Raw genomic sequence first — 20,842 nt, forward strand, 5'->3', positions numbered from 1 at the left:
AATAATAGTAGTGGACTTCAAACCTCACTTTCAACAATGGATAGATTATCTAGACAGAAAAACAATGAGGAAATAATAGGATTGAATAACACTATAGACTAAATGGACTAAACAGACATATCCACAGCATTCCATCCAATGGCACCAGAATACCATTCTTCTCAAGCACACATGGGACATTCCTCAGGAGAGATCATATATTGGGTCTCAAAAAAAGTCTTGGAAAATTTCAGAAGATTGACATGGTACCAAGTATCTCCTCTGACCATAACGGTATGAAATTAGAAATCAATAATAAGAGGAAATTGAAAAATGCACAATTTGGAATTGGAAATTAAACAATACACTTCTGAACAATCAATGAGTCAAAAAAGAAATAAAAATGGAAGTGAAAGTACCTTGAGACAAATAAAGATGAAAATAACAACATACCAAAATTTATGGGATACAGCAAAAGCAAAAGAAGAACAAACTAAGCCCAAAGTGAGTAAAAATAATAAACATTAGAGCAGAAATAGTAAAATAGAAAAATTCAATTAACCTAAGGGCTGTTTTTTAAAAAGATAAACAATTTTGACACACCTTTAGCTAGACTAACCAAGAAAAAAAAAGAGAGAGGATTCAAATAAATAAAATTATAATTGAAAGAGTATATATTACACCTGATACCACAGAAATACAGAGGATCATATTATTATGAACAGTTATACACAAACTAATTGAATAACCTAGAAGACATGGATAAGTTCCTAGAAATATACAACCTACCAAGACTGAATCATGATGAAGTAGAAAATGTGAACAGATCAATAGCAAGTGGATTCAAGCAGCAATAAAAAAAAAAAAATCTCCCAGTAAAGTCAAGTTCACATACTTGATGGGTGAATTCTACCAACCATTTAAAGCCAATTCTTCTCAAATGTTTCCAATCACTGCCAAGAAAATGCCAAGCAGTTTTTCTCCTATGTTTCCTCCTAGAAGTTTACAGTTTCAGGTCTATGTTTAGGTCTTTAATCCATTTTCAGTTTATTTTGTACATGGTGCAAGACTAAAGGTTCAATTTCATTCTTTTGCATGTGGACATCCAGTTTTCCCATCATTTATTGAAGAGACTAGTCTTTACCCATTGTGTATTCCTGGCTCCCTTGTCAAATATTGACATACACGTGTGGGTTTATTACTGGGCGCTCTATTCTGTCTCATTGGTCTGTGTGTCTGTTTTTATGGCAGTACCATATTGTTCTTATTGCTATAGCTTTGTAACATTAGTTGAAATCAGGAAGTGTGATGCCTCTCAGTTTTGTTCTTTTTTTTTCTAAAGATTACATTGACTATTCAGGATCATTTGTGGCTCGATACAAATTTTTGGGTTCTTTTTTCTATTTCTGTGAAAAATGCCATAGGAATTATGATAGGGATTGAACTGAATCCATAGATCACTTTGGGTAGTATGGACATCTTAACAATATTAACTCCTCTTAACCATGAACATGGAAAATGTTTCCATTTATTTGTATCTTCTTCAGTCTCTTTCATCAGGAAGGTAGATCAGGCCTGCTTCCATCAGCAGATAAGAAATGTGGTGGGTTCTGCTGCTACTGCTTCGGAGGATAGCTTGGGCCACTGCTGCTGGCTGATGTGGGGTATGGAGAGGGTAGATAAACCTGGGTTCCATTATTGCTGCTGCTGTGGGCAGATCATGCCTGCTGCTACCAGTGGATTTGGAGCATGAGACGGATTGATCCATCTGGGTACTAGTGTCACTACTACAGGCAGTTTAGCCTGTCATTGCCACTAGGTATGGGTCTCCCTGCACAGTTTCTGTGAGGCTACCCTTCCTTTGGCTATAGAGAGCAGGCTGTTCTTGTTTTTGTTTTATTTCCTCTATACCCCTTAGTGGTTCTGGATTGCAGACATTTCTGGTGTCCAGTCTGAGACATATGATAGATAAAAAGAAAACCAAGAGAATTCATCATGGTGTACATTTTTAAATCTTGAGGTTCCTAGCCGATCCACCTTCTTTCCACATTTCAGAGTTCTTTTAGGATTGTCTACTGAATTATTTTCACAGTACTTAGTTTGTATTTAGAGGGAAGGAAAAGGGAGAATGTGGTGGTAGGAAGATGGGGGTCCAGTCTGCTCCCATTTCTTCAGTTGAGTGTGTGGTGACATATACCATCATCCAGTTCAAGGGGAGAAGATGTAGAACTGGACATTTGGAGAGGAGGTGATATGGATTTTCAACTCAGAAAATGGAAATGCGAGCATAGCAGAGAAATTTTTGGGGCAATTTGTCCAGTAGACATCTGCAGTCATGAATATTAACTGAGATAGATCATGCCTCAGGGTTGTTTGTTTTGTTCCAGCCATGCTCGCTGTTCTTCAGGCATAGAGCAGGTAGATGGTTGAGTTCACCCCACACATGCTTGCAGAGAGAGGGCTAAGAGAAGTCAAGTTGTGCAGAGCAGAGATTACAATAATAACCGCAGAATCTGAACTGGGTAAAGAAAGATGCAAGGACATGTCAGGGGTGATGGCTGTAAAAAATAAAAAGGTAGGGTCAATAGATTGGAAGACTTTATCATATCTGAAGAGTCTATTGGGGGTATTTGAAAGATGAACTGGAAAGAAAGAATAATCAGAAAATGCAACACTAGAAAAAGCCATTTGGGTAATAGAACAATTATTTGTACTGGTGAGGTCTACAGTCACACCATCCAATAGAATAGCCACTATCCACATGTGCCCATTTAAACCTAAATTAATTTAAATAAAATAAAATCAAAGATTCAATTCTTTAGCTGCATCAGGCACATTTCAAGTACTTTGCAACCATACGTAGTTTGTGGCTACTATGTTGGATAGCACCGTTCCAGTTCATTTCTATCATCACAGAAAGTTCCATTGAATTACACTGCTTTAGTATGACTATGGGAGTGAGTGGCTGAGGAGGGGAGCAAAAATGGTTTATTAGAGCAAGGAGATTGATAGGACAATCTGACCAATGATAAAATCACTGAGAGTGGAGATAAGAGTAGGGATGGGATAATATCAGAGAGCCCTGTTTGCTACAGCCCTTAAGGAGAGGAGTTTGGGTAAGGATGCTGTGGAGACAGAGTTGGAGTACCATGAACTCATATTCTCTGTTAGTCCCCCTCAGCTGCTCATCAACATGCCTAGCTGCACCTATCACTAAGGCCAGCCTCCTGTCTTCACCTGAGGCTACGTTGCACTGCTTCCAGTAGTCAGACAAATGTTGGCATTTTCTCTACGTGCTTGTCAAAGATACCTTGTCTGAGGTAACCCAGACCCCAGTTAACCCCTGATCCCAGGCTGACAGAGAAGAGTCTCAGAGTCTCTTCTCATGTGCAGAGGTACTCAGGGTCTTCAGTGAGATGCAGCCCACCTATCTTTCAGATCCCCACGGGGGAAGAAAGGAAGGGTACTGGGAATGGGAACTGAGACTTCTGGCTCTGTCATATTTCAGGATGGACAAGGACCTCAGTTTCTGTTTCAACAACTGAGTAAACAGCATATGGTCATTGTCAGTCCAAAATAGGGTCCATGGGCACAAGGGGAAAACCTTACTGAAGTTCTTTCCCAGGAAGAAAAGGAGGCAGCATGGCCTAAGACCCAACATTTCCATTAGCTGGAGGAGAACATGAGACATACCAGACCAGGTTAAACTTTTACTGGGGACAGGAGACACAGTGCCCCTTCTTGCCAACCTTTAGGGGTTGATGATCTCAATGTGGAACTGTAGGTGAGTGGCTGTGACTACACAGTGGCCCCGGAGGAGAGCACAGGTATGGCAGTTGTGGCATTGCCAGTGGCACTGAATGACATAGATGGCATTGAGCACCTGACGGTATCGCCAGTGGATACGCCACATACGGACCAAGGACTGGATCTTGACCACGGCCCTCACTGTATTTGCATAGGTGACCAGGGCTTGCCTTCGCTTCTTCTGCAGCAGGCTATCCAAGGTCAGCCTCCACCAGCGCTGAATGATACAGGCCCTGAGGGCTGCGTGCAGCAATGTCCGGCGTACCAGGGTGCCACGCCACCAGGCCTGGATCTCTGTAGCTGCTTTTGTTTGTTTTTTAAAAGTTTTCTAAGTGGAGATAAGAGAGACCACTCAGGGAACTTCCTGCCATCAACTTCCAAGATCTTCCTGGAAGGGGTCTGGATTCTCTTAACAGTTACCATTTTTTGGAGAGTTAAGGGGAGTTGGCAGGACACTGCCTAAGAGCCAGAAGACCTGGATAGTGAGCCCTTCTTTGCCACTGTGGGCACATCACTCTGCCCTCAGAGTCACAGCACCCTACTATCTCACAGGTGTATAGATCAAGGGGAAAACCATTAGCAGCTAGAAGGGTGCATTAGGGATGTGAGGGACTTTGTTAGTCATGGTCCACATCTTCAATGCTTATTGGGTTTTGGAGGTTTGGCCTCATAATGCCTTTGTCTGGTATTCTCTGCTAATTCTAGTCCCAAACCATCATTGGCTGATTTCCCTCTGCCACAATGTATTTCAGTACTCTGATCGGTTTTCAGCACCCTCAACCCACTTTCTACTCCAACCTTCCCATATTTTGAACATTGTACTCTCTAATTCAGAGTCCTCACATTATCACCTCCCAGCCCCATTCATTTCTTGATGGCTTTCATTTTCCCCATTCACTCTTCATGTCACAGTCAGACTGATACCCAGAGAGCCCATGCTGAGAAGGGAGTGGAGGAAAAATGGGCCAGTATTGAGCTGACTCTTGATTATTTTAGACTCAGGATCCATAAGGAGCACAATTCCACACGCTTATGACACAAATATAAATATTCTGGATATCTCTTAACTACATGGAAATTTTACTCACCTTGAGTTTCTGCTTCTCCGTCTTCTTCCATTCGGTTCTTTCTTCAACATCTTCAGTTACAAGTACAATTAAATTGCCGTGAGTCTGTCATCAGAATTGAATCGGAAATGAATGGATGAGTTAAGACTGCTGTTTCTCTCTATGGCTCTGTACAAAGATACCCCCTGCTTCAGCATCCCTTCTTTTCCCAAGACCTGTGAAGTCCTAGGTGATTCCCACCCACTCCTAGTTTGCCTAGTAAATCTGGCCATGCCTCTTACACAAAATCTGAGCCCCATGGCTTATCTCTAGATGGTTCATTAGCCTTGATTTCTCTACTTCCCAAAGTCTGGCATGAATAAAATGAGGGGGACAGTTATGAGTTCCCAACTGCATTATGACATCAGGATTAAGATATCTGCCACAGAGTTGAGTCTTCCTCAGAAACAAGCTCCATGGGAACTTGTACTACCTTACCTGTCTACTTCCCTCCTGTCAGAGATGTACCAGAGCTCAGAGTGGAAAGATAGGGTGCGTGAGGGCCATTTGATACCCGGGGTCCTCCAGTGAGGCCCGCCCACATCCTTCCTCATTTTCAGTCACACAGGGGAGCAGGAAGGACCATGGCAGTGTATCTCTGTGGAGCTCTCTAGTGTCTTCTGAGACTTAGCATTTCCTGTCTCCCCTTGACTCAGGTTTCAGTACCTCAATACACCATAGGAAACTAGAAAGAGAAAGAACAGATGAATCTAAAAAGCAGTAAAATAAGGGTAAAAATTTAAATTAAATAGAAAACAAAAATAGGTGGTGGAAAGTAAATTGAAAATGTGGTATTTTTGAAAGGACCAATATTAAAGATAAATACTCCATGAACCTGAGTGAGGGAGAAAGAGAACAAAAATGGAATGAGAAAGGCAAAATAATCACAAAGAGAATTAAATAAATGTAAGAGAATGTCATCGTAACAAATTTGAAAACTAAGAGGAAATGCTTTCCTAACAAAATGTAAATTACAAAAATTAATTGGAGAAAATATGTAAAACTTGATAAATTGAGAAGGTTACTGAAGATCCACCATAAATAAGGCATCAAGACCAGGTAGATTCATACACAAACTTTAAACAAAACTTACAAATTCAGATATTTCCAATGTGACAAACTATTCAAGGCAGAAGACAGAAGACAGAAGTTTCCATCAAGCATTTCATAGTGTCAATCCTCTAAAAAAATCCTGCTAGGATTTTTTTTTTAGGGGGAAGAAAAGCTATCTTCTGATACTCCTTCTAAGACCATGGACTATCCCTTCCTTTGACAAGAATTCTTTTACGTCTTTCAAAAAATCATTCTTCTATATATTTCTGTAAAGTTTTTAAAAATTTTTCTGTAAAGGTCTTTTTAAGATTTTAAGTGATGTCTATACTCAATGTGGGACTTGAGAACTCACAACCCTGAGATCAAGAATCTCATGCTCCACCAATTGAGCCAGCCAGGAGCCCCTGTAAAGGTCTTTCTCTCTTTTGATATAATTTACATTCTACAAAGTTCACTATTTAAAACTGTACAACCCAGTAGTTTTTAAGCATATTCACAAAGTTGTGCAACTATCACCACTATCTGATTCTAGAACATTTTCATAACCCCCAAATAAGCCCCATACCCATTAGCAGTTAATCTCCATTCTTCCCTACCCCAACCTCTGGTAACCACTGAACTTCTTTATGTCTTTATAGATTTGCCTATTCTGGATATTTTATATGGTTTGAATCACACAATAAATGGCTTTTTGTGTCTGGCTTCTTTTGCTTAGTACAATGTTTTCAGGGTCCATTCATGTTTGTAGCATGTCAGTATGTCCTTATTTTCTATGGCTAAATAATATTCCATTGCATGTATATACTACATTTTTAATCCACTCATCAGTTAATTAGCACTTGAGTTGTTTCTACTTTTTTAGTATTATGAATAATATACCTATAAATATTGATGTGCAAGTTTTTGTATGAGCATATACAATGCTCATACATTTTCAATTCTCTTGGATATATACCTAGAAGTGCAATTGCTAGGTCATATGGTAAGGTTTTGTTTTTTTGTTTTTTTCCTGAAAACAAAACAGATGCACCTGGGTAGCTTAGTCAGTTGAGCATTAGGCTCTTGACTTTGGCTCAGGTTCTCTTGGTTCATGGGATCAAGCCCCACATTAGGCTCTGCTCTGACAGTGTGGAGCCTGCTTGGGATTCTCTCTTTCCTTCTTTCTCTGCCTCTCTCCCATTCTCTCTCTCAAAACAAAGAAACTTAAAAACAAAAACAAAAACAAAACTGCCTTTTACAACCACCAATCTGTTCTCTGTATCTATGAGTTTGTTTTGTTGTTTCCAGTTTTTGTTTTTTTTTAGATTTCATATAAGAGAAATCATATGGTATTTGTCTTTCTCTGTCTGGCTTATTTCACTTAGTAAAATGCCCTTGAGTTTCATCCATGGTATCATAAATAGCAAAATTTCATTATTTTTTATGGGTATTCCATAAAATGGTTAACATTCCATTGTATGTACAAACCACAATTTCTTTATCCATTCATCCATCGATGGACACTTAGGTTGTTTCCATATCTTGGCTATTGCTGCAATGAACATGGGGGTGCAGGTTATCTTTTCAAATTAGTTTTTTTGTTTTGTTCACATAAATACCCAGAAGTGGAATTGCTAGATCATATGGTAGTTCTATTTTTACTGTTTTCCATAGTTTCAGCACGAATTTACGTGTCACAACAGTGCACGAGGATTTCCTTTTCTCCACATCCTGATCAACTTGGTTTTTTTTTAAATTTTTTAATGTTTATTCATTTTTTTGAGAGACAGAGAGAGACAGAGCATGAGCGGGGGAGGGTCAGAGAGTGAGAGGAAGACACAGAATCTGAAGCAGGCTCCAGGCTTTGAGCTGTCAGCACAGAGCTTAACATGGGGTTGGAACCGACGAACTGCAAGATCATGGACCTGAGCAGAAGTTGGCCACTTAAACGACTGAGTCACTCAGGTGTGCTGTCATCAACTTGTTATTTCTTATCTTTTTTAAAAAAATCATAGCCATTCTAACAGGTGTGAGGTTATATCTCATTGTGGTTTTGATTTGCATTTCCCTGATGACTAGTGATGTTGAACATATTTTCACGTACCTGTTGGCTAACTGTGTGTTTTCTTTGAAAAAATGTCTTAGGTCTACCCATTTTTATTTTAATTAATTAATTGATTATTTTTTTGAGAGAGAGGGCGCAAGTGAGCAAGGGGGAGAGGGGGAGAGAGAGAGAGGAGAGAGAGAGAGAGAGAGAGAGAGAGAGAGAGAGAGAGAGAGAGAGAGAGAGAGAATCCCAGAAGGGACAAAGAGAGACAGGGAGAGAGAGAGAAAGAGAAGCAGGCTCACCCGAAGTGGGGCTTGTGTTTACCCACTGAGGTTTGAGCTCACCCCAAGCAGGGCTTGTGCTCATCTGAAGTGGAGCACAAGCTCACCTGATGTGGGATTCGAACTCATGAACCGTGAGATCATGACCTGAGCCAAAGTTAGATGCTTAATGACTGAGTCATCCATGCACCCAGACTGGCCCATTTTTAAATTGGATTGTTTTGCTATTGAGTTATATGTGTTCTTTGTATATTTTGGATATTATCCCCTTATCAGATATATGACTTGCAACTATTTTCTTCTATTCAGTAGGTTGCCTTTTCATTTTGTTGATGCTTTCCTTTGCTGTGCAGAAGCCTTTTAGTTTTATGTAATCTCACTTGTTCATTTTTGCTTGTGTTGCTTTTGCTTTTGGTGTCAGATTTTAAAAAATCATCACTAAGACCAATGTCAAGGAGATTACCACCAATGTTTTCTTCTAGGAGTTTTATAGTTTCAGGTTTTACATTCAAGTCTTTAATACACTTTGAGTTAATTTTTGTGCATAATATGTAGATAATAGGCCAGTTTCATTCTTTTGCATGTGGTTATCTAATTTTCCCAACATTATTTATTGAAGAGACTGTCCTTTCCACATTGTTTATGCTTGACTCCATTGTTGTAAATTAATTGACCATTACTATATGAGTTTATTTCTGAGACCTCTATTATGGTACATTGACCTTTGTGTCTTTTTTTAATGTCCATACCATACTGTTTTAATTACTATAGATTTGTAATATAGTTTGAAATCAGGGAGTGTGATGCCTCCAGCTTTGTTCTTCTTTCTCATGGCTGCTTTGGCTTGTCAGGGTCTTTTGTACAGGTTCTATTCACATTTTATGGTAGTTGTTTTCTATTTCTGTGGGAAAAAAACCCACTGGACTTTTGATAGGGATTGCATTGAAATTTGTATATGGATTTGGGTAGTATGGCTATTTTAACAATGTTAATTCTTCCAATCCATGAGCATAAAATATATTTCCATTTATTTGTGTCTTCTTCAGTTTCTTCCATTAATGTTGTGTGGCTTTCAATTTACAGGTCTTTCGCCTCCTTGTTTAAATGTATTCCTAGGTATTTTATTCTTTTTGATGCAGTTATAAATGGAATTGTTTTCTTAATTTCTCTGACAGTTCATTATAAGTGTAAAGAAAAGTGACAGCTTTTTGTGTATTGATTTTGTATTCTGCAACTTTACTATATTTGTTTATTAGTTCTAACAGTGTTTTGATGGAGTCTTTAGGGTTTTCTAATATGGTATCATGCTATCTTCAAATAGTGGTAGTTTTACTTCTTCATTTCCAATTTGGATGCCTTTTATTTCTTTTTCTTGCCTAATTGCTCTAGCTAGGACTTCCAATACTATGTAGAATAAAAGTGGCAAGATTGGTCATCATTCTCTTGTTCCTGATCTTAGAGGAAAAGCTTTTAGCTTTTTACTACTAAGTATGATGTTAGCTGTGTGCTTGGCATATATGGCCTTTATTATGTTGAGGTACATTTCCTCTATACCCTTCTCTGTTGAGAGTTTTTAACATAAATGAATGTTGAGTTTTGTCACATTATTTTCAACGTCGGCTGAGATGATCATATGATTTTTACTTTTCCTTTTGTTAATGTGGTGTATCACATTGGTTGATTTGTGGATTTTGAACCATCCTTGTATCCCTGGAATAAATACCACTTGATCATGGTGTATGATACTTTCAATGTATTATTGAATTTAGTTTGCTAATATTTTGCTGAGGACTTTTGCATTTGCGTTTATCAGGGATCCTGGCCTGTAATTTTCTTTTCTTATGGCATCCTTGTCTGGCTTTGGTATCAGGGTAATCCTGGCTTTGTAAAATGAGTTTGGAAGAGTTCCTTCCTCTTTTATTTTTTGGAATAATTTGAGAAGAATTGGTATTTTTAAAAACGTTTTTAAATGTTTATTTATTTTTTGAGAGAGAGAGCTAGCCAGGGAGGGGCAGAAAGAGAGTGAGAGAGAAATCCCAAACAGGCTTTGTGCTGTCAGTGCAGAGCCCAATGCAGGGCTCAAATCCATAAACCATGAGATCATGACCTGAGCTGAAACCAAGAGTCAGACACTTAACCGACCGAGCCACCCAGGTGCCCCAAGAAGGATTGACATTAATCCTTTTTTGAATGTTCGGTAGAATTCACCAGTGAAATTCACTGAATTTTGGTGAAACCAAAAATCAAAGGTTTTTGATTATGAATTAAATCTCTGCTAATAATCAGTCTGTACAGATTTTCTATTTCATCAGAGTTCAGTCTTGGTAGGTTATATGTTTCCAGGAATTTATCCACTTCTTCTAGGTAGTCCAATTTGTTGGTGTTTAATTGTTCAAAGTGGTTTCTTATGATCCTTTGTATTTCTGTGGCATCAGTTGTAACATCTCTTTGATTCCTGATTTTATTTGACTCTTTGCTTTTTTCCTTGGTGAGTCTAGGTAAAGCTTATCAATTTTGTTTATCTTTTCAAAGAACCAGCATTTGGTTTCACTGATACTTTCTATTGTCTTTTTAGTCTCTATTTCATTATTTCTGTTCTGATCTGTTATTTCCTTCCTTCTATTAACTTTGGGCATCTTTTGCTCTTCTTTTTCTACTTCCTTGAGCTGTAGGCTCTTTATTTCATACTTTGCTTGTTTCTTGAGGTAGGCATTTATCACTATGAACTTCCTTCTTGGAATTACTTTTGCTGCATCCCATATATTTTGGTATGTTATATTTCCATTTCTGTTTGTCTCAAGGTATTTATTTCTCCTTTTGATTTCTTCTTTGGCCCACTGGTTTTATAGTAGCATGTGGTTTAATATCCACATATTTGTGAATTTTCCAGTTTTCTTCATGTAATGAAGAATTACATTTCTATTGTAGTCAGAAAAGATGCTTGATATTATTTCAATCCTCTTACATTCTGTTCTGTAACATAACATATGATCTATCTTGGAAAATGTTCCATGTGCACTTGAAAACATGTATTCTTTTTTTTTTAATTTAATTTTTTAATTTTAAATCCAAGTTAGTTAGCATATAGTGCAACAATGATTTCAAGAGTAGATTCCTTAATGCCCCTTACCCATTTAACCCATCCCCCCTCCCACAACTCCTCTAGTAAACCTCTGTTCTCCATATTTAAGAGTCTCTTATGTTTTGTCCCCCTCCTTTTTATAATATTTTTGTTTCCCTTCCCTTGTGTTCATCTGTTTGTGTCTTAAAGTCCTCATATGAGTGAAGTCATATGATATTTGTCTTCCTCTGACTGGCTAATTTCGAACATGTATTCTTTTTCTTTTGGATGGAATGTTCTGTGCATTTGTTAATTCCATCTGGTCTAACATGTCATTTAAGATGATTGTTTTCTTACTGATTTTCTGGCTGAATTATCTATCCATTGATGTGAGGGTGTTAAAGTTCCCTACTAGCATTGTAACACTGTCAATTTTTCCTTTAGGTCTGTTAATATTTGCTTTATATATTTCAATACTCTTATGTTGGGTGCATAAATATTTACAAATGTTATATCCTCTTGTTAGATTGACTTTTTATCATTATGTAACACCTTTCTTTGTTTCTTACTACAATGTTTATCTTAAAGTCTATTTTGTCTGATATAAGTATTGCTACTCCAGCTTTCTTTTGGTTTCCATTTGCATGGAATATCTTTTTCTATCCCTTCACTTTCAGTCTGTGTGTGTCTTTATATCTGAAGTGTATCTCTCACAAGCAGCATATAGATGGGTCTTTTTAAAATCCATTCAGCCGCTCTATGTCCTTTAATTGAAGAATTTATTCCATTCACATTTAAAGTAATTATTGAAACATATGTGCTCATTACTATTCTGTTGTTTTTTGGTTGTTTTTGTAGTTCCTGTCTGTTCTTTTCTTCTTTTCTTGCTCTCTTCCTTGGTGGTTTGATGACTTTCTTTAGTGGTATGCTTATTACTCTTTATTTTATGGGTATTTATTATAGCTTTTTGCTTTGTGGTTACCATGAGGCATACATATAACAATTTATACCTATAACGATCTATTTTTAAGCTGATAACAACTTAAGTTTGAGCCCATTCTAAAGCTCAACATTACTCTTCCCAATATGTTTTATGTTTTCAATGTCACATTTTACACCTTTTTATCTCATATTTTACATCTTTTTGTTTGTGTATCCCCTAACTAATTATTGTAATCATAGTTATTTTTATTATTTTTGTCTTTTAACCTTCATACTAGCTTTATTTTATTATTTTATATTTAAGTGTAGTTGACACACAATGTTGCATTAGTTCCAGGTATACAACATAGTTATTCAACAACTCTATACATTATGCTATGCTCACCACAAGTGTAGCTACCATCTAACACCATGCAATGCTATCACAATACCATTGACTATATTCCCTATGCTGTACCTTTTACTCCCATGACTTATTCATTCTATAACTGGAAGCCTGTATCTCCCACTCCCCTTCATTGATCTTGCCCATCCTCCACCCTCTCCCCTCTGGCAACATCAGTTTACTCTTTACATTTATAGGCCTGATTTTTTGTTTGGTTCATTTGTTTATTCATTTATTTTGTTTCTTAGATTCCACATATAAATAAAACCATATGGAATTTGTCTTTCTCTGACTTGTTTAACTTAGTATAACACTCTCTAGGTTTATCCATGTTATTGCAAATGGCAAGATATCATTTATTTTTATGCCTGAGTAGTATTCCATTATATACATATAAAGTCACATATTCTTTATCCATTTGTCTATCAATAGACACTTGAATTGTTACCAGATCTTGGTTATTTTTTTTAAGTTTATTTATTTTGAGAGAGCATGCACACACATGAGCAGGGAGAAGGAGAATCCCAAGCAGGCTCTGTGCTCTCAGAATGGATCCTGATGCAGGGCTCAATCTCATGAACCGTGAGATAATGACCTGAGCTGAAATCAAGAGTTGGATGCTTAACTGACTGAGCCACCCAGGTGCCCCCAGATCTTGGTTATTGTAAATAATGCTACAATAAACATACAAGTGCAGATGTCTTTTTGAATTAGTTTTTTCTTTTCTTTGGGTAAATGCCCAGTAGTGGAATTACTAGATCATATGGTATTTCTATTTTTAATTTTTTAATGTTTATTTATTTTGAGAGAGAGAAACAGAGGGAAAGTTGGGGAGGGGCACAGAGAGAGAGAGGGAGTCACAGAATCTGAAGTAGGCTCCAGGCTCTGAGCTGTCAGAACATAGCCCAACGCAGGGCTTGAACCCATGAACTGTGAGATCACGACCTGAGCTGAAGTTGGATGCTTAACCGACTGAGTCACCCAGGTACCCCCTATTTTTAGTTTTTTGAGTAACCTCCATATTGCTTTCCCAAAATGTCTGTACCAATTTACATTCCCACAACCTTTTCCTCTGTATCCTTGCTAACACTTGTTATTTCTCATTTTTAGATTCTAGCCATTCTGACAGGTGATCTCAAATTGTAGTTTTGACATACAAACTCTGTAAGCAATTAATCCACTAACTTTACTATATATTTATCTTCCAGTGAGATTTATTCTTTCCTTTGTATTTTTGTTACTTATTAGCTCCCCAAACTTATACTCACAGGTCCCAAAGCAGAGGTACTGCATGTCACACAGGATCACAGGGAAGCATCAGGTTTTAGTCAGGTGGCAGAAAGCAGGAGTAAGAAAAGAGCTTCTCCCATGGCCTCTGTCAGAGTGGGAAAGGCAAGGAAGGATAGGGTAAACAGGTTAAGATTGTCTGGTTTGAGTCATTTCTGTGGTTTCTAAGCTATATAGATGTCTAATACCTGGCTTCGAATGATTAAGGCAGAGGATTAGGGCTTTCTGGATGTAGAGGACAAAGACAGAGGGGGTTTACCCTGAATTGGTTAGTTTGAGACCCATATAAATTGTTCCATGTATCCGTAGTTTGTTCCTTTTTACTGCTGAGCAGTGGTGCATTGTATGGATGTACCACAGTTTGAATAGTCATTTGGGTTGCATCCACTTTTCTGGCTATTATTCTACTATGAAATTTTTGTGGAAGCTTTTGTGTTTTCAATTTTCTTGGATATATACCTAAGAGTGGAATTGCTGGGTCTTATGGTAACTCTACACCTAACTTTTGAGAGATCATCAAACTATTTTCACATCAGCTACCCCATTTTACATTCCCAAGAGCAATCTACATAAGATCCAGTTTCTCCAATCCTACTATCTACTGTATTGTAGATATTACTATATTGCAGAGCTGCAGCTGACTGCATTTGCTGATGGACTGATGTGAATGGGGATGGATAGAGATAAGTAAAAGGGAGGGTTCAGAAGAGAATTTGAATCAAACAGATGTGGTGAATGGTCAAGGCACAAGGAGAAGCAATTTTGGATAAAATCATGAAGTGTGGGGGTCCTGTCTGCCACATTATGTTTGAAAAAACCTATTAGACATCAAAGCAAGACATTAAGTGGGAAGTCATACGTTGGGTGTGGAATTCAGAGGAGCTATCAGGGATGGTGATGTAGATTTGAATGGCATCAGAATATAGCAGATAGCTAAGACCATGTTGATGATATTATCTGGGAGTACACATTAAGAGGGACTAAAAGAACTTTTATGATTGAGCCCCTCATAGGTTAGAGGCTCATCAATGAAGAAGCCATTGATAAGATTAAGAAAAAGCAGCCAGTGAAGAAAAAGCAGGAGAGTGTGATGTTCCTGAAGCCAAACAGAGTGTTTCAAGTAAGAGAGAGTTGTCAACTTGTAGTCTGATGCAGAGAGAAGGCAGAGAACAGAGGAGTCACCATTTTCATGTAAGCAAGTTAGTTGGTGATTTTAGATGGTGTTAGTTTTTGTTGTTCAACCAACCACCAAAACATAGAGACTCAAAACAATAACCATTTATAGAACTCACGGGTCTGTGGAGTGACAATTTGAGCTAGGATCATCTGGATGATTTTTCTGTTCTCAACTGGGTTCGCTAAAAATATGTGGTCTGTTGGTAGGTGTGATGGGGGCTGGTGATGTAAGATGGCCTCATCAGAGACAGCTCATCTCTGTCCCATATGTTGTCTCATGCAACAGTGGTAATCTCCTTGTTCGCATGGGAGATGGTTGTTTAAGACCTCTTAAAGTCTAGGCTTGCAACCAGCACAATATCACTTTTACTGCATACTATTGGCCAAAGAAAGTCACAGGGAGGCCTAGATACAAGAGGAGGTTAAGTAGCCTCTGTCTGTTATTGATCGAGCTATAAAGTCACATTGCAAAGGTGCATGGATACAAGGAGGACAGTAATTTTGGTCATTTTTGTAAACAATCTCTCTCAATCAATACCCTTGACCAGTGTAGCTTCCGTGGAGTTGGGGGGAAGGAAAGACCAATTGGAGTGAATTTATGAGAGAATGGGAAAAGCGAGAGAGGAAACAGTGATAACATGTTTTGCTCTAAGAAGATGCAGAGAACTGGATAGGAGGTAGTCAAGAATGGACTTTTTAATGGTGGAGGATACTTATGCTGATGTAAATGATTTGGTGAAAAGGAAGAAACCAGTTCAGAGAAACAAATGAAATTACAGAACAACATCATTGCAAAGGCAGGAGGTGACAGTGGGCAAAAGGAAACGAAGAGCACCAGAAGAGCAAAGTGGAAGGGGTGGCATTGGATGGGGCAAAGATAATTCACTTCAACTCAAGGAAGGCAATGAGTGTGGTAAAAAAAAAAAAGGCCAGCTGAGATGGAGGATGAGACAGTAGGGAGACGGAAGTCCAGTCTGCTACCATTTTCTCAGTTAAGGGTGTAGTGATAACATCATTTGAGGTCAAAAGGAAAAGAGGAAGAATAGCGCATTTGAGGAAAAAGGAAGTGATGTGAAATCTTCAGGTCAAAAAACAAATTTACAGAGAAGTGTCTTGAGAAGCAAGTCTGTCCATCTGTGGTCTTGAAGATAAACCCAAACCACGCAATATGGTGATTTGTTTTTCTTCACGGAAATTCAGCTTTTCTTGTGGATGAAGTAGGTGAAGGGTTGGGTTCACACAAAGGTGGAGAGAGAGGGCCAACAGTGGTAAAATTGTAAGAGAATCCTCGACAGAGAATGGAATCTGAGCTGGGGAAAAGGGTAGTACAATACTGGTAAGGTCAATCTTTGGGAAGTCCTTATTAGGACTGAAGAAACATTTGGATCAATGCATAAGAAGCAGCGACTCTAACACAGAGGTTGACAAACTTTTTCTGTAAAGGACCAGATAGTATGTTAGGATTGATGTCACAATCACAACCACTCAACTGCAAGCCATAGTTTTCTGACTTCTGCCCTAAAGCATAGAAAGCAAAAGTTAGAGACCAAGATTATTAAAATCAGTATTTGTGTTGCTGTGGTCAGTTATGACAAGGACCAGGACAATGCCACCCAAAGTATGGTGAGCATTTGCTACCACTGAGATTAAGTACAAAGATTGAGATTAAGCACTTAGAAATTTGTATAGCAAATTGAAACAGAAATTTTATGTGTGTCCAGCTTAACAAAAGTAAGCCTTATATTCTGTATACCTTTTCTACTTGTTTTTTCCCACAATTCATTTTTATTGTTTTACAAAAGAATTAGTATATGATGGATTGGACACTTTTTTTTTTTTTTTTAAAGGCCATTCCTTAAAGGCAGCTTGAAAAGCAACAATCTCTGGTGCAATTATAGGAGTGGGTGATTCAGGTAAAATGGAAGTCAAAATCACTGGAGGTAAGAGGCAAGGGGTTTGGAGCATCATCTAAGTTAATACTGAAGTTACTAAGAATGATGTCACACATAGGGTGGCAGTGATACCAGTGGGAGCCCTATTTGTGTTTCAGCACCCTGGAGAAGCTGGTCCTGAGGATGGAAGCAGAGCTGAGGTTCCTTAAGATCATGATACCTGCTATTTCCCAAAGAAAACAGCATCCAAATTAGCACAAAACTTGAAAAACCTTGTGCCTAGTCACCACTAAGGTCAGCCTCCTGTGCATTCTATGGGCTGTACTGCTCTCAAGAGCCAGCAAAGTGTTTGACTTCTGTCTAGGGGCTTGCCAAATAGACAGCCAATGGGTGCAAGCCCCAGCTGGCTCATGATGGCAGGCTAACAGAGCATGGATTCAAAGGCAACTCTCATAAGAAGAGGTGCCTGGAGTCTTTGGGAATATAAAGCCTAACTGCTCCCAATTGCAAGATCAGGAGATAATGGTGCCAGGGCTATGGAATGGTACACTTGGCTCTTGATGTGTGAGAACAGCCTCAGGTAGCAGTTTCTGATTTGGATAGAGCCAGAAGGTGGAGGCCTTGGGGTCTTCATGGTGTAGGAGTCACTGAGACACACAAAACCAGGTCAGACATTTATTGGGGGGGCAGTGGAGTAGTTCTCCACCCTCTGGTACTTTTAGACTGATAGGATTTCAATATGGAACTCCGGCTGGTTGGGAGTGACTTCATATTGTGCCTGTAGAATATCACTGGTTTGGAAGGCAAAATAGCTCTTTGGGGCCTGAAGGATGCAGACAGCATTGCATATTCGGCAGTAACGTCGATGGCACTGCCACATGCGAACCCAGGACTGGAGCTTGACTGCCGCCTCCTCCTGGATTACATAGATCTTCAACAGGTCCCGCCGCTGCTTAAGAACCCGCCTCCACAAAAGTGTTCTCCACCAGAGCTGAATCATCCAGGCCCTGAGGGCTGCCACCAGCAGGGTGCGACGTACCAGGGTGCCACGCCACCAGGCCTGGATCTTCTCAGCTGCCTTGATTCTTGCTCTGTGGCGTTTTTGACAAAGCCTCTAACCAAGCAAAGCAGAGGACTCCACATGAATTTGTTATGAACAACAAGTCTGGTGTCTGCCACGAAGGAGCTCTGATCTTCTTTCGTAACTAGCCTTTCCCCTGGTGGTTCTGAGGACCCAGGAGTCCTGGGTGGGGTTTTGCCTCTACTTCTACCTTACCTGTGGCCATAGACATATTGGTCATCTTCTGAGTCATAGTCTCCTCATCTACAAAATGGGGATATGCTTGCCCTGTGATCTTCACAGGTTCTGTGGAAACAATTTCTGATCCAGAAGACCTGCCATGAATGTGAGGAACCAAAAGGTCCTCTGAGGATGAACCTCTGCATTTATGGCCTACATCTCAACCCAAATTCCAGCCTATGATGCTGCCTCCTGATGCCTCATGCCAACCCATAGCCCCTTGAGGGCTTTCCTTTACCTCACTTCTTTTGATTTCCACTACCTTTCAGTCACCCCTATATCCTTCTAAACCCAGGCTTTACTTTCTCTGGATTTCCAGTTCCCACTACTGTGCCCCACCTTCCAGTGGCCTGTCCGCATCCTGATTCCTCACCTCTCTGCTGTCTCTTCATACTTAACATAGCTCACTCAGAATAGGGAGGGAATTTATGGGGACAGGAGAGCAACACTGAGCTGACTTCTCAGCTGTGGGCCCAGAGATGGATCCTTCACTTTCAAGAAGTCTGTGCTCAGATGGTCAATGAACTGTGGTTCTCTCATGCTCCTAGGCTCCACCTACCTTCAGCTTCTCAGTCTCTAGTGCATCCTTATTTGGACCAGACTTCTGCAATCAGAATATAGAGAGAAAGCATGAGTGAGGACCAGTCTCTGTGCAAAGTCCTCACAGGCCTACTTCCCCATTCTTTCTGAGTCTTTTTTTTTTTTTTTAAAGATTTTTAAAAAAAGTTTATTTAGGGGCGCCTGGGTGGCACAGTCGGTTAAGCGTCCGACTTCAGCCAGGTCACGATCTCGCGGTCCGTGAGTTCGAGCCCCGCGTCAGGCTCTGGGCTGATGGCTCGGAGCCTGGAGCCTGTTTCCGATTCTGTGTCTCCCTCTCTCTCTGCTCCTCCCCGTTCATGCTCTGTCTCTCTCTGTCCCAAAAATAAATAAAAAATGTTGAAAAAAAAAATTAAAAAAAAAAAAGTTTATTTATTTAATGTGAGAGAGGGAGAGAGGGAGCATGAGTGGGGGAGGGGCAGAGAGCGGGAGAGAGAGAATCCCAAGCAGGCTCCATGGCATGGAGCCCAACACAGGGCTCAATCTCACAACTGTGAGATTATGACCTGAGCCCAAATCAAGGGTGGGACGCTTAACTGACTGAGCCACCCAGGTGCCCCTCCTGAGTCCTTTTGAAGTCATCTGGTGCTTCCCTCTGCCATGGGCTAACTCCCTACCTCCAGGGAGGGGGTGTTTGGCTGTCTTACACAGCATTTACCGCCCATGGTTTGGGGCAGTAGTTCAGGTGTTCACACCCCCTCTGGTTGCTGCTCCATTGGTCCTGGCAGAAGCAGGAAGGGTGGGAGAGGAGGAGATAGCCATGATGTCACAAGGGCAACTATGACCCAGGGACCAGGTTGCCTCAAATTTGTTGGGTAAAGAGGAAACATGTACCCATTTCCCTCCTGCCAGGGATTGACCAGGGATTGTCCTTGGGGAAACCATAGCCCCCGTGAATCTGTCCTGTCCAAAGGATGACCTCTAGTCTGGCCCACCCACAAGACTTTCCTGTCATCATCACTAAGGAGAGCTGCTTACACAGCGCAGAGGAAGGTTCCTGGGCTCAGGGTGCTTCCTGTGTCTTGCCTTCTCTGCCTCCATGCCCTTCCTCAGTATGTGGGAAAATCCTTTTAATTAGTGAGTATGTGAGTATGTGAGACTGTGAGTATGGAGGGTGAGCAGAAGGGGCTAAGGAAGGGTCAGGATGGAGGTACCTCAGCCTATTTCTATTCCCCTCCAGCTGCTGAACCCCTGTATTTCTACAGTTGTTTGGTGCCTAACAAGCCAATATATGTTCCTTAAAACAAAATAAGCCCTTCCACTCAGTGTCTGAAATTTACTGGGCTGGAGGAATTTTCCAAACATGAGTCATTATGTAAGAGACAGTGTTCCCCAGTGTAGATTCCTCTAGTGGTAGCAATAGTCATATTTGAAAGAGTCACTTAGTTATTCAGGCTTGCCTCCCAGACCAGCTGCCTCTGGCTGTCCCCACTGCCATCTCACAGGCATGCTCACTTTCATCTCTTAACTGACTCTGGATAGCCCCCTCCAGACCTCAGTGACATGCTGACATGGTCTCTTCATTTCAAGACCTTAACTCTCCACCAAAAAAGATGAGGACTTGGCTTTCTGCCCCATCCCCAAAACCTCACTTTTTCTCCCTCCATCTTCCCAACTAGGTCACTTGCTGCCATTTAGGTCCCCAATTGCAATTTAGTGTTTATATTATCATGACTCTGTGAGTGCCACTGACCACTGTGCCATGGAGCACATTCTGGTTCCCTATCCTTTCTTGCACAACTTCATAAAAGCTTTTTATCATGAAAATGTTTAAATATATACACAGTTTGACAACAGATAAGGACTCCCTATGTGCTCATGACCCACGATAACCTGTTTCCCTGCTCTCTGCCCCACGGATGAGTTAAGCCATGGCAGAGAGTGCCATGAGGAACATCTTCCCGCATGTGTCTGTGCCTCCATGGGAGGCATTCTCCAGGGAATGCACAC

The 20,842-nt window shown here is 40.0% G+C and overlaps 2 protein-coding genes across 6 annotated transcripts; both read right to left on the reverse strand.

The window, feature by feature from the left end:
• Positions 1-1,493: 1,493 nt before the first annotated feature.
• Positions 1,494-19,653, reverse strand: IQCF3 (IQ motif containing F3). 5 transcript variants are annotated; one of them, XR_009260897.1, is made up of 5 exons: positions 19,510-19,651; positions 18,855-18,899; positions 13,909-14,015; positions 4,875-4,958; positions 1,494-2,537 (listed from the first exon to the last, which is right to left on the reverse strand). XR_009260897.1 is itself a non-coding variant. In XM_058726745.1 (3 exons), exons 1-3 carry the CDS (start codon positions 19,555-19,557, stop codon positions 17,714-17,716), a joined length of 459 nt encoding a protein of 152 aa, XP_058582728.1. In that variant the 5' UTR covers positions 19,558-19,650; the 3' UTR covers positions 17,658-17,713. The 5 variants fall into 5 exon arrangements, 2 of the variants coding, with proteins under 2 accessions (XP_058582728.1, XP_058582727.1); XR_009260898.1 differs by lacking the exons at positions 1,494-2,537; positions 4,875-4,958; positions 13,909-14,015 and adding exons at positions 18,016-18,109; positions 18,272-18,390 and having other exon boundaries at positions 19,510-19,653; XR_009260899.1 differs by lacking the exons at positions 1,494-2,537; positions 4,875-4,958; positions 13,909-14,015 and adding exons at positions 18,016-18,109; positions 18,272-18,319 and having other exon boundaries at positions 19,510-19,652.
• IQCF2 (IQ motif containing F2) lies at positions 3,677-5,258 on the reverse strand. The gene is made up of 3 exons (XM_058726746.1): positions 5,135-5,258; positions 4,875-4,958; positions 3,677-4,114 (listed from the first exon to the last, which is right to left on the reverse strand). The coding sequence occupies exons 1-3, from the start codon at positions 5,150-5,152 to the stop codon at positions 3,731-3,733; spliced, it is 486 nt and encodes a 161-aa protein (XP_058582729.1). The 5' UTR covers positions 5,153-5,258; the 3' UTR covers positions 3,677-3,730.
• Positions 19,654-20,842: the final 1,189 nt, after the last annotated feature.

This window comes from Neofelis nebulosa, chromosome 4 (genome assembly GCF_028018385.1).
Source record: "Neofelis nebulosa isolate mNeoNeb1 chromosome 4, mNeoNeb1.pri, whole genome shotgun sequence".
Classification (NCBI taxonomy): Eukaryota; Metazoa; Chordata; class Mammalia; order Carnivora; family Felidae; genus Neofelis; species Neofelis nebulosa.

Bases quoted from the DNA above. Each gene is read 5' to 3' on its own strand.
- IQCF3 (XM_058726744.1), bottom strand. From the start codon at position 19,557: ATGGGCGGTAAATGCTGTGTAAGACAGCCAAACACCCCCTCCCTGGAG. The intron at 18,900-19,509 runs GTAGGGAGTTAG...TTCTGATTGCAG, and splicing joins CAAACACCCCCTCCCTGGAG to AAGTCTGGTCCAAATAAGGA. The intron at 18,110-18,854 runs GTAGGTGGAGCC...TTGCTTGGTTAG, and splicing joins TAGAGACTGAGAAGCTGAAG to AGGCTTTGTCAAAAACGCCA.
- IQCF2 (XM_058726746.1), bottom strand. The intron at 4,115-4,874 runs GTGAGTAAAATT...ATCTCCACTTAG, and splicing joins CGGAGAAGCAGAAACTCAAG to AAAACTTTTAAAAAACAAAC.